This window comes from Callorhinus ursinus, unplaced genomic scaffold (assembly GCF_003265705.2).
Source record: "Callorhinus ursinus isolate GAN/ISIS: 27379988/994484 unplaced genomic scaffold, GSC_fseal_2.0 scaffold59, whole genome shotgun sequence".
Taxonomy (NCBI): domain Eukaryota; kingdom Metazoa; phylum Chordata; class Mammalia; order Carnivora; family Otariidae; genus Callorhinus; species Callorhinus ursinus.
The window spans coordinates 6470233-6486315 of record NW_027397121.1 but is presented as its reverse complement, the minus strand read 5'-3'; the positions used below and the strand labels follow the sequence as shown (position 1 = coordinate 6486315).

The following is a 16083-nucleotide window of genomic DNA, read 5'->3' as shown; positions in this document are numbered from 1 at the left end:
CAGGCCCTTTCCCTGTCCTTGTCCATCCTCTGCAGGTGCTGTAGCCCAATGCCCCCTCCAAAAAATCAAGACATTTTATAAGCATAATCTTGGGGTAGAGTGGGAGGGCCACACTGGGCTTTCTCAACTACTAGACGAAAAACATATCTTTCTTGAGAATTGCAATTATTTGAAAACAATGTCAAAACAAAAGTCTGGCTTTATGTCTCTGGCAATCTCCAACATTCGTATTTCCATTCTGCCTATCTATCTCTTCGACTCTGTTTCCCTTTCTGTCTACCTGTATTTCTATGTATCCATCTGTCTGTCTTTTTACATATCTGTCCACCTATCTCCTCCTCCCTTCTGTTGTTTTCCAGCACTTCCTTTTCCTCTCTTGGTTCAGAATTCCCCACAGAGCAGCTCAGTTGATCAAGAAGCTCCAGGCGGCGGAGCTGTTTCAGCACCATGGTCAGCACCATGGAGCTGGGGCCCTCCTCACACCTTCACTCTGCTGAACCTAAGCTCTGACCACAGGACTGCCCCCAAATTCTCAGATACTGCTCCGGGGCAGGGGGGGGGGGACTCTCTTCCTCTTCCTCAGAGTCCAGGAGGGAAGAGGAGAAAGAAACTAGCCAGGCCCAGCACCCTGGGTGTGGAGGACTGGGGCTGTCGGAAGACCACCTCTGGGGCCAACCAGCCAGGCACTAACCTTGAAGAGGCGAAGGATGTTGGCCACCATGATGGAGACTGAGCTCCCCGAGGCACCGATGACACCCACCACACGTTCAGGTTTGGTGATGATGGGTGGGCCGCCACTGCCACAACGGACCTCCGTGCCATCCTTCTCGATGAGCGCCTGCACAAAGGTCAGCGACTGCTCGAGGGCATGGGTGTCCCTTGAGCAGGTGTCCAGAATGCGGGCGCCCAGCGTGATGTTGGGCAGCAGGTCCGGGTCATTGTTGATGCGATCCAGGGCAAAGAGCATGGCCTCCAGCCGGTGGATGCCTTTCTCCTTCTTAAGTTCTCCGCAGGCCTTGCCCTCCGAGCCCCGGCCGTGCACTGGGAACAGGCCACCCAGTGTGATGTCCCCATCTATGCGGATGGAATTCATGTGGGGGTGGCCCTTGGGCTTCCCCAGGGAGAAAGGAACCCAGGGGCCATAAAGGCTAAGGAGCAGGCAAAGAGGCAGCCGGGCCCACCACCAGCCCCAGCCTGTCTTCCCAGGCATCTCGGAAATCCCTAGAGACCCATGAACGGCAGGCCCCACTCCTAGCCTTGGCAGGCCCCTGGCCCCACAGCCTGGGTGAGCATGGGTGGGTCAGCTCCCACAAGTCTCTCCAGGGCAGCTTCAGCAGCAGGGTGGCTGAGGGCGGCCAACGGGGTAACCCATGCTGGTGCTCCTCGCCACTCAGGCAGTGCTCAGTTGCCGACACGGGCCATGCTCCCAGGCAGCCGGGAGCAGCTAGGGAGAAGCAAAGCGCTAGTCTTGGTCCCCACGTCCTGCAGGCCTGTTCTTGATGGAGGAGTGTGAAAAGAGAGTGCTCCTAGCTTGACGTATCTTGGCATCAAGGAGAAAACAGCTCCAATGCTCTCCTCCTACCAACCTTAGAAGGGAGAGAGAGAGAGAGAGAGAGAGAATCAAACAGAAGCCCAAAGAAGACATTAGCTATTCTGATCTCTCATCAGGAGCCTGAGAGAAGGAGATGCTTGGAGGTTATCGCCACAGGCTCCACAAATCTGAACTTGGTTTTCTCTCAGCTGCTGCTCAACTTTGGTTCAAGTGGGAGAGCCTGAGGCAGAAATTAGGTCATGTTCGAAGATTTCACAAGGTCTGTACCCACTGCCGTCAGAAATCCAGGCGTCAGAGAGCACACTCCCCAGGAACAGCCTGGAACTGACTTGGGAGGAAGAGGGGTCTTCCTCAACACTCACCCACATGAAGGAGTAGCAAGAAACCAGTTCCACAGGGTCCGACCCCATTTTAGAGATAAGGAAACTGAGGCCCAGAGCAAGAGAGCATTTTGCCCAAGTCACACAGGTAGTGAGAAGCAAAACACGACGCGGAACCCAGCTCCCCGCTCTAGAACGAGAGACACTTAGGCTCCTTGGGGACTCAGGAATAAGGAAAGCCTGCAAGGCCCCCTGCAGAAGAAACGAAGCTGGGAGCTGTTCACGCTGAGAGTGAGCAGCCAGGGAGAAGCTGGGGCTGTCCAGGTTCAGAATCCTCCTCCTGAATCAGGCAATGAAATTTCACATTTCCACCCCAGCTGCCCAGCCACCCCGGAACAGAGGGTAACCCCAGGGGCTCCAAGCTCAAGAAGGCAAACCTCCTTTTCATTTGCTTGGCCTCCTTCCCCACCATCTTTCTCATAGTCTTTCTCTCTCAATTTCTCCACTGCTCCTCCTCTCTCCCCCACTTCCTCCCTCTGAGAGTGGGGCTCAGGTTACGGCCTGAGCTACTGCACATTATTATGATCATTGTCATTATTATTGTTGTTGTGATTAAATATTTATCTGCAAGGGTAGAGGAGAGAACACCAGCTCTTCCTCATTCTCACTGCTAATTTGGGCTAATTTCCCCTGGGGTTCCTTCCCTTGCCCCAGCCTCCCGCTCGAAGCTAGCAGCAACCTCCCTCCCCTCAACTTAAAAGGCCACAGGGAGAAAAGCGAGAAGCTGAATCAGGGATTGGCTGGGGGGCTGACTCCCAGGTTTCCCTCCTGATGGACTTGTCAAAGGAAGACCAGCAAGCCACGTGCCCATCTTATGCCTCAGTTTCCCTAGCCATTTAGAAGAAGGGCTTGCGTTTGGATTGGGAGGTTTTCCTAGAGTTGTGATCCCTGCGTCCAGGCCAAGCAGCAGTCTCAGAGCCACCTGTCCCCTACTTGTAATTCCCACCGCAGAGACCCTGACTGTTCCAGTTCTGGGAAAAGGAGAGGGAGGAGGGTACAGCACCCCAGAGTCCAGCCTCAACTCCTGGGTTTCTCTGGCAAGCGCCTTCTGAACCCTCACCTCACCTCTGACCCCTCATCAAAATGTTCCCTCACCCATTAGGTCCTCAGAGGCCAAGAACACAGCTACTAATTCCCCGGCACCCCATTCTGCAGGGGAACCGGAAGCCCGGAGGCGTCCCATAACTCTCCCAAAGTCACAGAGCAAGTGAAGAGGGGGCAAGACTTGGGGAGAGACCTGGGGGAGCCTGCAGGAAAGCTTCCTAATCCCACTGTCCCCCATGAAGCCAGGAGCCAGTGACCTAGCAGTTGCGGGGGGGCGGGGATCAGGGCTTGGGGGAAGGCTGAGAATTAAGAGCTGTTAAGAGGCTGGGAGGAGGCAGCTACCCCTGGATGGAACTGTCATCTCCACCTCCACCTTCCTGTGCCTGAGTTTATCAGATCGCTTTCCCCGGGGACCCCGGGGACCACAGGGAGTGAGGGGCTATGGGGGACTCAGGGCACCACAGGAGCAACTGGAGGAGCCTCGGGCAACTCCCACAGTCCTGCACCCACCCTGCCATCCTCTGGAAAGGCCTTGGTTCCCAAATCTCTAGGACAGAAGTGTTGGAGGAGGAGGTGGTCTGGGGGCCCTACTGCCCCTGCAGGGCATTTTCAGCTGTGACAGGGATAGGAAGGAGTCCCCTCCCAGCCTGTGTGCGTCCCACGTCCCACGGGTGGCTCAGCCTGCACCAAGAAGCATTGTCTTGTGCAAAGGCTGGAAGGCCTGGGGAGCAATGACAGCGTACTGCGCTGTGCAGGGCACCATACTAAGCATTTGGCTTACATTGTCGGGTGGCGCTCCCACCCCCAGGAGCCGGCTGGCATGCTCACCCCTCCCACACAGATGAGGAAGCCGATGCTCCGATGCTCGCACGACGACCTCCGCCCCAGGCACACAGCGCTGTGCAGGCCCCCCATGCCCCCCGTGCCCCCCGCGCCGGCCCAGGGGTCCTCCCGAACACCCTGCAGGTCCAGGCTTGGTTGGCCTGGATGAAAAATGGAGGGATGGTTGGCATCACGACAGGCTGTGTGCCGAGGCCGCAGCAGGGCCAGTGCAGGCTGGGAAACCGACGAACAGCAGCTTCCGACAGTCGGGCCCTGCTCAGGCTTCCAGATTCTTCGTGAGGGCTCGACACTGGCTTCTCCTGGAAGCAACGTGCACACAGAGGCACGTGTACACACACACACACCGCACACACAGACGGCACACAGACACATACCACACGCCACAGACACCACACACACACACACACACACACACACACACACACACACGCGCGTGCACGTGCGCAATGGGAAGAGTCAGCCGCAACATGGAGGAAGGAGGCCTCGGAGAGAAGAAAAGCAAATCCTTGCAGGATTGGAATCAAGACCTCAAGGCCCCGGCCCTGCCCCAAGCTGGTCAGACTGCTCACAGGCTTCCCTCCACCAGGACTGGGCCCCGCCCCAGCCTACAGTAGGTCCCACTCCATCCCTCAGCCCTGCCAGGTCTGCCTTTACTGAACATCTCCAAAGAGCTGGGCAAACCACTGTCTCTTTTAGCCTCCCCTCCTTCCTTTGATCCTGTAACAGGAACAAGGGAAAAGTAAAAATACTCCAAGTGAAAGGAGCCACCAGGAACAGAGCCTGGGGGTGGGGCAACAAGGGGAGGCAAGGCCATCCTTCCAGACCCCACAGGGCTGACTCCACCTGAGGGAAGGGGGACCAGACAGGGGGAGGCTCCGAGTCCTCAGACCACCCCCCCCCCCCCGCAAATCTAAAACAGCCAGGGAAGCTCACACCTCAGACGTTTGGGGGTTGGTGGAGGGGGACATATCCCTCCCCAGATGAAATCACCAGGAAGGCCGCAGGTCTAAACCAGTGTGCCCACCCACTCCCAGGGGGCTGCTTCTTCTCTCCTTCCCTCTCCGCCCCCACCTCTCCCCTCAACCCCTGTATTCTCCTTCCCTCTACCCCCTGCCAGATCCTTGGCTCCAGACAGGCAGGGAGGGATGAGCAGAGGGAAGAGCACATGGTCATCTCCACACACAACAGTATTTTTCAGAACATCCTCTTCAATGAAAGGGGATGTGAGGAGAGCTGGGGTGGGGGGTGGTTGCAGTCTACCCTCCCCCCCAGCCCAGGCACCCCACTATCTGAGGGCCTCTCTGATATCTGCAGGGAGAAATTCCCCCAACCTGCCTCAGTGACCCCTTCCAAGTCCCGACGAGCTGGATCCCCTGCTTCCTTACATCTAACCTAAATCCTTCCCTCCACAACCAGGGCCGGAGCCAGGAAGAACCACAAACCACGGAACAACCAGATCCACAGAGAGCCACTGTGATTTACTAACCTCTGATTTACTTTTCACTAAGCTGCTTTTTATTCTCCCAAAGCTAAGGAAAGAGAATTCTCCCAAACCCCAGAGTCAAGGACAGAGTCAGAGGGAATGACCCTGCACTCTGCTCCCGGGGATGGGGGCCACACCCAGAGCTGCTCTCAAGCTCTGGGCTCTTCCACCTGCCGCGCCCCCAGCAACACCCCCAACCTCTGCCTTCCTTGAGCCAGGCCTCCTCCCTCCCCTCAGCTTTTCCACTCGCCCTCCAGCACTTGAGTTCTCTCTCTTCCCTTTTGCCTCTGCAGGCAGCCCAGTCCAGATGCTCAGAAGAGCTAGGCATCGTGGATGGATGAGTGGAGTCTGTTTTGAATCTCCCGAGCTGTTTAGATGCCTCATCGCCCACATCTCACACTTCCCTGGAAGGGGCTGGCAGCTCCGCTCCCCAATGGGAAAAGTGAGGGAGAACCTCCTCCTATCCCCCTTGGGACCCCACACTGGCCCAGCAGAGGTGTGCTTTGCTGGACAGTCTCCTCCCAAATGGACAGGGCCTAGACCCAGGGAGCAGGTAATAGGAAGCTGCCCCCCCACCTTGCTGCACAGCAACAAGGCCCATAGTTCGATCTCCACCCGTGTGACTCCCGGTCCACGGGGAAAGGGGGGATGGCCAATTAGCTCCCTCAAACCCCAGCAGCCCAACTCTTTCTCCACAGGGACCACAACTTGGGGGATCGTGTCAGACTCCACTTGCTATCTCTGCATCCCAGCCTGGCAAGCGCCTGGCACCCCCCACCAGGGGTTGTGGAAGTGAATGAATGATGTGATGTGAGTGAAGGATTCTGGGCTCTTCCCACCCCCTCTCCCAGGTCATCAATGTCAACATTAATAGAGAAGAAGCCCTGCTCCCAGACACTCCCCGGGCCAGCCAGGCCATGTTTGAAGAGCCAGGAGGAGGGCACAGTGGGGGTCTGGGCTCCGTGACCCTTCCCTTCCCAGCCCCAAGCAGCTCCAGCTCACCAGCCTGCAGCAGGAACCCTCCCAAGTGCATAAACCACACATCTCAATTCCCAAGCCATCCTCTCCCTGCTCTACTGGAACAGCAAGGGCCTGATTCAGAAGTGACTGGTTCCGTGCTGGACCTGTGGTGGGCACCGCAATGTGTGGGGAAGGAAAGAAGAAACGGCTGGAGGACAGGAGGGATGCGGAAGTCATTCCTCAGCTTAATGCCCACAGACACTAAAGGGAAAACTTCAAATCCATCGCTGCGCTTCCCCCACCCTATGACTCCCTCCAGGCTCCTCCCTGTGACTCCTGCCCTTCAGGTAGCAACTGAGACCCTTCCTCCTCCAAGAAGCCTGCCTTGATTATTCCAGTTCTTGTTCCCTCCTTCTCGCACATTCACGCCTCTCTCTCTCTTATTTGGCAATGATAAGCCTGGAAGATTTAAAGGGCCTGCGTGGGCCACCCTCATCTCTGTATCCCCTGTGCCTAGCCCAAGGCTCGGAATGCAGGAAATTCTCAATAAGCAGCAAGACACAGGCAGGTCCTTGCCCAGAGCCAGCAGGCAGCCACAGATGATGCCCAGGGCAGGGTCTGCAGCAGCATCCTGTGTCAGCAGAGTAGGACTCAGACCTGGCACCGAATTCTTACAAGCCCCTGTGTGGTCAGGCATAGAATACAATCCCTTCTGCCACGACCAACCGGTTATTGACCGTGTCATTCGAATACGTGATGAGCACCTACCGTGTGCAGGCTCTGTTCTGGGCACTGGGAAACTGCTAGGAGTGATGGACACCAGCACCTGCCCTGTGGGGTCAACCTAGGGGGTGGCACAGGACAGGCAATAAATAAACCCACACAAAGATGTGCAGCACTTCGGGGAGTCCAGGGGTTAGGAAGAAATCTAAGGCAGGTAAGGAGAGAGGTCAAGACCCTGCAGCGTTTTCAGAAAAAAGATAATCAGGAAAGGCTTCTCTGAGGAGGTGGCATAGAAGCAGCAACTAAAAACAGAAAAGCTGTGAGCCATTCTGGGAGAGAAGTGTCCCAGGTAGAGGGAAGCAAGTGCAAAGGCCCTGAGCTCATGCTTAGCATTCACTGTTCAAGGACCTGGAGGGCAGCGGGAAGGGGGAGAGGTGGGAGAGGAGGTCAGAGAGGGCCTCGAGTACAAGATCTAACAAGACCTCTGTGGCTGGAGAAATGGGGGCCCACTGGAGGGCTTGGAGCACCGTGACAGGCAAGGATTCATGACAAACTCAGAGTGGCCACCTGCTAAGGCCACAGCAGCTCACAGCCCTGGCGGGCAAAGCAGGCCCATCTCATCAGCCCTGCCCCTCCCCCCCCCCAACCAGTTCAGCCCATGAAAGGCCCAACCCTGACCTTCCCTCTCCCCCAGAGCCAGCCCCTACTTCCAGCCCCCATTTCCATGCAGACCCCCAGGCCTCTCCTTCCTGCCCCAACTCGCCCTGCCCCCCTCCTACCGCCCCCCTCCCCAGTCTTCTGGCACAATCCAAGTGGGCAAGTGTCTTTGTTTGCAGCCGGTGCCATCGTGGGCTTCCCGGCTAATGGGCTTTCTTCCTCTCTCCTTATTCCTGTCCCCCCTCCTTAAATCAGAGTCCCCCCCCCCCCCAGCACTGCCCTGGAAGGCCAGGGCCCAGACTGGCCTAGCAAGTCAAACGGCAGACTCACTGTCTGGCACAGCCACAAACATGACCACGGGGGTGGGTGACACCCCCCTCCCCAGGCCACACTGAAGCCAGGCAGGGAGAAGGGGCGGTGACACCTGAGAAGTAATCACTCACTAGAAACCTAAGAATCCGGGTCAAGTCCCCAATCTTGATTTCCAAAGATCTAAAATCACCAGTAAAGGTTTCAGCCACAGCAATGACAGTGTTTTTACTAGAAGTCACAGCCCCCACCAGAAAACAAGTGCGGGGGGCTAGTTCCTGTCCCCCTGAGGGGAGGGGACAGGGCAGGACCCAGACTGGGACCAGCAGCTGACCGAGCTCTCCTGGGACTCTCCCGGCCACAGCCAGTATTTTCTCCAGAACAAGGAGGCTTCACTAGACACCACAGCCAGCTAGTCAGCATGGCTTAGCCCAAAATGGCATGGGCTGGCATTTCCCAATTACTGCAGATAATATCTACCTTAATTGAACGGGGTCCAGATAATGTCATTATGCACTGCGTTCCCCAATTTATTTAATATACGTGGGTACACACATCTTTACGCCTCACTGCTGCTTCGAGATTGCTAAACGGTGAGGTTAATAATAAAACATTTCGACGGGAGTCATCAGCTTTAATTGAAGGGGTGATTTTTATTATCCTTGTGGCGCTCGTTTTTCCAAGGAGCCAAAAGAAACAAGGGACAGCCGCAAGAGGCCCTCTCAGGCCCGCGGGCTAGGAGGAGGGGTGGGCAGGGCTACGGTAGGCTTGTCTTTCCCAAGCAAGTTCTGCTGATATGCCTTCTTCTCAGGAGCAGGCTTGGGCAGGGAAAGAGAGGTGGGGGGAGCGGAGGCAGAAGCTCCCCCCCCCCCCCGGCCCGAGCTTGACTCCAGGACTGGCTGGGAGAAGGAAGCTTGCCTGGCATGCAGAGCTGCGGGCCTGGGGTTGGGCTGGGAGGCAGCAGGGGGACACTGGGAGAGAGGCAGGGCAAGAGGCCAGAGGGAGGCCAGAGACGGTAGACGGCCTGGAAAGCAATGAGTTCCCAGGAGCCAGGAAAAGGCGGCCTGTCCTGCTGCAAGGGCCAAAGGCAGTGAAATCTCTCAATTAATTTTTGATAGTCCCCTGCTAACTAGGGCAGAGTTGACATGAAAACAAGCCCTCCTTGCTCTTTCCAGGAGCCAACACCAGGCTGGGTGGGAGCCACAGAAAGCTAGCGTCCTTGGCTCCAGGCCGGGGGGGCCCTCCATGGGAAGCCCCTGGGTCTCCTCCCTCAGGTCGGCCCAGCCAGCTGGCAGCTCTCTGGCAGCCCCTGCGAGCAGGGCCCGAGCCCCGATGCACCCCCCCCCTCCCTCCGCCGCCTGCTCCGGGCAGCAAAGGCAGCTTCCACTCTGCAGAAGTAAGATAACCTTCCCGCCTGCAGTCAGCGGGTCCCAGCTGCCCAGGCTGCCAGTGGGGCCTGCCCATTGCCAAGTTGGGTTCTCGGCTGAGCAGAGGAGGACAGCAGGGTGGACAGATGTCTTGGGGCGGGTGGTAATTAGGGGCTGCCGGCTCCGCACTTGTCTAGGGAAGAGGATGTGTCTATTGGCTGTAATTATCAAGCGCAGAAACCCACAGGTCCCGGCCCCATCTTTTCCTGCCAGCAGTGCCCCCCGCAGCAGGGTGGGTTCGGGTGGGGCCGAGCATCCTGGAAGTTGGGGGGACGGCCCCTCAGAGCTTTCCTGGCCTGGGCCCACCCCCCACACTTCCCGCCAGCAGGCTGCTGCTCACTCTTGCTCACCCCGTCACTGGTGCTCTCACCTACCTCAGGGCCTGTCTGCCGCTCCTCCCAGGGACGTCACGCCTCCAACAGAATGAAGCCGCCCAGACGCAGGGTGGGGGAGGAGGGACGAGGGAGGAAGACAGGAGCAGCCTACACTAGGCCACTGGGGCCCGAGAAAGCAGCTCAACTCCTGATGTGCTCCCGCCTCCCCTCCTCCCCCTCTGCCTGCTCAGGACTCCTCTGCGCCTGCTGCCTGCCCCCTGCCATCCCATACATCTCTCTCCTGAGACCCTCTGCCAGTAGAGCATTCTTTGGGGTTCAGCATTGCCATCTCCCTCTCTGGGCCTCTCTTAAATGCAGAGTAGTAACCAGGACTTCAGGGGGATCTAACTTTTTGGTATTTTTGCCTCTGAGAGATTGAAGGTGGTGACAGGTGGGGGAAAGTTTATGGCTAACAGACAGAAGTTGGAGGAAGGTGAAGACAGGGGTCACCTAATTCATAAGTGGGCAGGCATGCCCATCCAAGGCTAAGCAGAGGCTCAGGGGCACCAACCCCAAAGGCCCCCCAACCCCATACCAAGAACAGGACGCTGACTAATGCCTAAAGAGGCCCACCAAGTGGTCCTCTGAGGGGACCAGGGGAAGGGACAAGGGCTCTGACCCCCACTCTCCACTGTAGACATGTTCTCTTCAGGGGCCCTCACCACTGGCCCCCAGAGCCTGCCCAAGAGAGGTGACACCTGGAGCCTCCAGACACCTCTGTGGGAATTCTGTCTGCCACCCCAGGAGAGGTCACCAGAAAAGGCTCCCTGCCGCTCCTCACCTCTTGGTTGAAGTTCCCCCACCACCCACGCACTGGCCTCTGAGGAGCTCATGCAGACCCAGAGCCTGAGGCCCCGCATCCCCTGTGCACCCTCAGGGAGGAATGTGGGGCAGACCCAGCGCGCACCCTGGGGGAGTGGGAAGATGGGAATTAGAACATTCTTAATTTCCACCATGAGCTGGCCCCAGGGATGTGAGGCTGAGCAGCGGGCTGTGGAAAGGGGATGTGCAGTATGAAGACTTGGAGCACTGGCCGCCTTGCCTGCCCTGGGCCCCCACTCTCACCCCAGAATGGAGGACTATGATGGGAACACACACACACACACACACACACACACACACACACACACAGGACTCCCTCCCCCATCACGGCAGCTTTCTGACAGAAGACACAGGGTCAGACAGACTAACCACCGCTCCAACAAACACGTGGATTCGGGCACCCCACTCGGCAAGCCCAGCTCAGTCCCGCAAAGCAGCTCTCCCCGCACCCAGGGGCAGGCATGGTGACGAGAGGGGTAAGGAAACAAGGAATCTTCTCCAAAAAGGACCTTAAGTCTGAAGGAGGGGGTGTCACTCGTGGCCTGGGGGCAGGGGGCGCTCGTACGTTGGGCCTCAGGACTCCCGCCGCCGCTACCGCCGCCCCATTTCAGCACAAACAGCCTCAGACCGCCCCGGTGCGGGGGCGCCGCTCTCAGTCCGGGCCTCCACCTCGCAGCCCCGCCCCCGCGCGGGGAGGGGGCGCTGCCAGTTCCTGGGCGCCGGGGAAGCCCGACCTCGGAGGGGACCCCCCCAACACACACATACACACACACACGCACATACACACAACACACACGCACACACGGCCTGGCCACTCTCCCGGCGGCCCCGGTAGAGGCTCGGGTTCACCAGGGTCCCGGAGAGGGTCGGTGCCGAGTATCCGAGGAGCACCTGACCCTGATGTCCCGGGGCCGCGGGGAGACCCCAGACCCTGGAGCGCCGTCCCAACCCGCCGCGGCCCCGAGCGAGCGGTTGCCGGGCTCGGCCGGTGGCGAAGGTGGCGCTGGGGCGGCCGGGGAAGCGGGACGCGGTGCAAGGGAAAGGAGCCGAGCGCGCGAGGCTGGCGCTGCCAGCCCTCCCGCCGGGAGTCGGCGGGGAAGGGGTGCAAATAACGCCCCGCGCCCCCGCCTGCCCTGCCCCTCCGCAGAGGGGGCGCGCTAACGCCGCCGCCCCCACCTGAGAGCTGGCCCGACCCCCCATCCGGCAGAACCCGACATACCCCCCCTACACAGAGACACTTTCCCCCAGGCCCCAAAAAAAAAAAAAGGCGCTGCCCCATTGCCTCCCTCGGGGGCATTCGAAGAGCCTGCCCCAGCCCCGAAGGGAGACCCTCCAGCCTCGGTCCCGCGCCCTCAAGCCCCGAGAGCTCGGGTCCGCCGGCCCTCCTCCGGGCAGCCCTGAGCGCGGGAGCTCGTCAGAGGCCACCTCCCCGAGCCCCGATGTCCCCGCCGCAGCCCGCGCCCCAGAGGCCGGAGGGCACGGTCCCCTCCGCCGGTACCCGGCGGGCCACAACTCACCGCGCGCCTGCGAGGTTTGAGCCGCGGCGAGGGGTCGGTTGCGCTCCCGCCTGCCCCGGGGGCGCAGAGAGGCGGCGGCGGAGGCTGGCTGCTCGCGCTGCCCAGAGCCCGGGCCGCGGCGGACGGCGCTGACGCTGCGGACCGAGCCGGGCGCGGAGCCGCCCGGAGTCCCGGACGCAGCGGGGATGAGCTGGAGGCTGCCCGGCCAGAGCTGCCTCCAAGCGCGCGGCGTTCTGCTGCTGCTCCGGCGAGAGCGAGCCAGCGAGCTAGGGAGCGGCGGCCAGCCCTGCTCCGGCCCCGCGGAGCCCGGCGTCCGAGCCGAAGGGAGCGGGCGAGGCGGCTCTGGGGAGCGGGGTCCAGCCGGGGGCTCCGGGCGCGGAAGGGAGTGGAGCGGGAGCCGACCGGCGAGCGCAGCCGGCCGAGATGCAGGCGCCCGGCGGCGCCGCGGCGGCGGCAGCAGCAGCAGGAAAAAAATGAGAGCGAGCGAGAGAGCGCGCTGGAGAGCGAGCGAGAGACAGGGGGAGCGAGGAAGACGCGGAGAGGGGAGGCTGCGGGAGGGGGCGGGAGCGCCCGGGAGCACGAGGGGGCGAGGGGACGGCAGCCGCTCAGCCCCCGCGCCCACTGCCGCTGCCGCACTCGGGGAAGGCGCGAGCCCAGCCCGGCAAGTTTGCGCGGCGAGTGCGGGCCGAGCGCGCCGCGCTTCCGCCGGCCTTTTAAAGAGAGAGCACCTGAGAGCCCACCCTCCGACCCCGCACCTCCGCCGCCGGAAGGCCGCAGCTCGCAAAGCGCCCCTCCACCCCGCCACACCCGCCCCGCAGTCTTTCCCCCTCCCACCACGCCCCACCGGCGCCCTCTCCTGGAAGCCCCCTTCCTTGCCCCCTCCCCCCCCCACACTGCGGGTGTCAGCTCAGCCACCCGAGGACGTGTGGGGGGGGGGGCCCTCCCGACTCCAAGGGTCGAGGGTCAAGGAACACAGACTCCGACACACACCCTGAGAAGTACAGCAAGGCGCGGCGATGCAAAGGGGTTGCGCTCCTCCCCACCCCTGTGCGTCACTAGAACCCCCACCCGCAGGGCCTCTTCTCACACATCCGCATGCACGTGGCGTATGCCCCCATGTGGCATGTTCATTTGCACGCCCCACCACTCCCGGTTCGAGCCTAGCACGAAGGGGGGAAACTGAGGCCCCGTGAGGCAATTCCATTTGCCCCTAGTCTCACAGCTTGTCTGGAGGGCCCCTTTCCGCTGAGGCCCCCTCCTCCCCGAACTCCACCAGGCTAGGGGAAACCCCAGCCCATGGTCCACAGCCTGCTGGTCTCCCTCCAGCACTGGTTTGCAAAGTGTAACAGGTGGCCTGGCGGGTAGGCCAACACAAGCCGGGAAAGAATCCCTCAGTCAGGGAGAAGCTGGAGCCCCAGCAATCCTCCTTGGGGGGGAGGGGGCGGTGGCTGTGAAAAATCCCAGGAGAGGGCTGGCCTTAGAGTCAGGCAGGGGAAGAAGAGAGGGAGGGAGCCATGCAGCCCTCTTAGGATTGCAAGAGCATCTCGTCCCAGACTGCAGAAGCGGCTTCAATTAGAGCTGTGACGTGTGACTGTCCTTGTCCCGGGGAGGGTGCTCAGCACAGTGCCAGGGAGCTGGGGGGAGAGTGGCTGGCAGTGGCCTCCCTCCCCATCAGCACCCCAGTCCTGGCTGATCTGTCCCAGGGAGGGTGCTCAGCACAGTGCCAGGGAGCTGGGGGGAGAGTGGCTGGCACTGGCCTCCCTCCCCATCAGCACCCCAGTCTTCTTGGCTGATCTGCAGGGTGCCACCCCCCGCGCTCAAATGTGCCTGGGCCTGGGGGGGACTCAGCCACCCCTTACAGCCCAACCCCTAATTTCCACAGATAGCACCCTTATAGGTCAAGGGAATGTCTGGGGAGTCTGAGGATAGCAGGAATGACCCTCCCCCTACTGGCCTGCCCTTCCTCCCTCCATGCCCCTCATCCAACACCCCTGCTCCTTCCGGAAGACCCCCTCAGGCATCCCCTCCTCCAGAATTCCAGACTATGCCAAGCTAGAACCGCAACTTGTTCACCATGGTTCACCCAGTGCCTGGCACCCTGCCTGGCCCATAGTGTGAGCTCAATGAATGTTCGGTGAAAGAATAAATGTTGGCAAAGCATGAACTCTCTTTGCTGACACATGTAATGGCCCCGAATACATGTCTCATTTATCCAGACAGACCGAAGTCTCTGATGGAAGGACCTAGAGCATGCATTCACTCATGCCTTTTCTTAACGCAACCAGCACTGGCCGAGATCCTGCTCCATTCCCAGCCCTGGGAATCCACAAATGACTGGACACCGTCCTGCCCTTGAGGCGTGCACCCGGTGGCCACACACACCTCAGCATGGCGCATTTTACAGAGACTGAAGCTAAGGCCACGAAAGCTCCTGCCATCCAGTGGCTCTGCCCAGCCAAACCTGCACTGCTCTGGGCTTGTGGGCACTCGAGTCACTCCTGGAGAGGCCTGGCCCCTGGGCACAGGCTGCCTGGGTCCTCCTTGCCCAGGGTCCCTCAGTTTCCCCCCCGGAGAACAAGGACCATGAAGCTGCCCTCACAGGGCAGGGCTGGGGTGCAAGAAGCCACCCATTTAGGGAATGCTGGGAGGCTCAAACTCAGCCTGCCTGGGGCTTGGCAAGTGGCTTGTCCTACCTTGAGGCTGTGTCTGGCAAAAAGGGGGTCCTTCGTCTAATTCATGGAAAGTTATCATAAAGGCAACCACCTGGGTATGAAAGAACGTGTGCAAAGCGCCCAGTCCTGTGTTTAGGTGCCAGTAAGTGGGAGCCACATTTTTAACACAGGGTATAGTCCTCGATATCCTTGTATGGAATTAATTAAAAAATTAGTTAATCAATTAAACTGAAAATAAATGGGCCATGGTTTATGGAGAAGCCAAACGAATGAAGCCATTCTTCCCACCCCCTGCCCCTCGGTGTCGCCTTCACTCTGGCCATAATTATCCTGCCCCCCCGCCCCCCACCAGCTGTGTCGCAGAAGGCTGGGCAGGCTATATTTTTCAGGGGTTAAAAAAAGAAACGCTGTTGGCTGGCAGATGGCTGGGTTTGTGGACTCGTCCAGTTTGAAGGTGCCCAGCCTGAAGCCTCATTCTTCTGGGCAGCCGTCCTGGGCCACTCCGGGCCTCCCCGCACCCCTCCCCAGAGTGCTTGGCCGCCCACTCTCTCCGGTGAGCCCTAGCTTGGTCAAGCTGGGACACCCTCCTTCTCCCTCCTGCTGACTTGGGCTGACTGGACTTGTCATGGAGACAGACGCAGAAACACACTGACACACACACATAGAGACACATTCAGATACACAGACACACACACACATATATACAGACAGGTACACACACGCAGAGACCCTCAGGCCCAGACACACCCAGACACATACATACAACCTCAAGGAACTTCAGTTGGTGTCCCCCGACCTGGGGGAGCTGGGGGCATCATGTGGAAACAAGGGAGCTACAGAGTCACCTCTGTAGGGGAAGAGAGATCAGAAGTGACCCCAAGGGGTCAGGAAACAAAGAGTCCTAGCCCCAGCCAGGTGGCACAAGGGCCTGAATTCCCAGATGCCCCATTCAGCAAGCTGTACCCTGACGGGCAGCGGCTGAGGTGGGGGGAGGGGGCCCAGGGCTGGAAGCAAGAAGCTAGGTCCTTGGTGCTAAGACTGTGTGACCTGAGTGAGTTGCCCAGCCTCTCTGAGCATTGGGTTCCTTATCAATGAGATGAGGAGCCGGGTGAGGTTTCTCTAAGAATGCTGGGATTCAGGGTTGGGTCTCATTCTGAAACCTTTAAAAAGGCTGACCTGATTGACACCAGGGGGGTAAGCACGGTGGTCATTCTAATCCATCAATCCCATGCGCACAGGCTTTACCCAGAGAAAAGGAGACACCATCTCAGCATCGGGGGTAGGGGCTCAGTGGGGAGGAGAGAAAGAGGCAGGTAGTCC

The 16083-nt window shown here is 59.7% G+C and overlaps 1 protein-coding gene across 3 annotated transcripts in view; it reads right to left on the bottom strand.

The window, feature by feature from the left end:
* GRM4 (glutamate metabotropic receptor 4) overlaps positions 1 to 12220 on the bottom strand; it is a 118180-nt gene extending 105960 nt beyond the window's left edge. For all 3 annotated transcript variants that reach the window (XM_025862418.2, XM_073884789.1, XM_073884790.1), the window contains exons 1-2: positions 12092 to 12220; positions 692 to 1586 (exon numbers count right to left, since the gene is read on the bottom strand). In XM_025862418.2, coding sequence (XP_025718203.1) covers positions 692 to 1210 — 519 coding nt within the window. In that variant the 5' untranslated portion in view covers positions 1211 to 1586; positions 12092 to 12220. The remainder of the gene's footprint in view (positions 1 to 691; positions 1587 to 12091) is intronic.
* Between the last annotated feature and the right edge of the window lie 3863 nt (positions 12221 to 16083).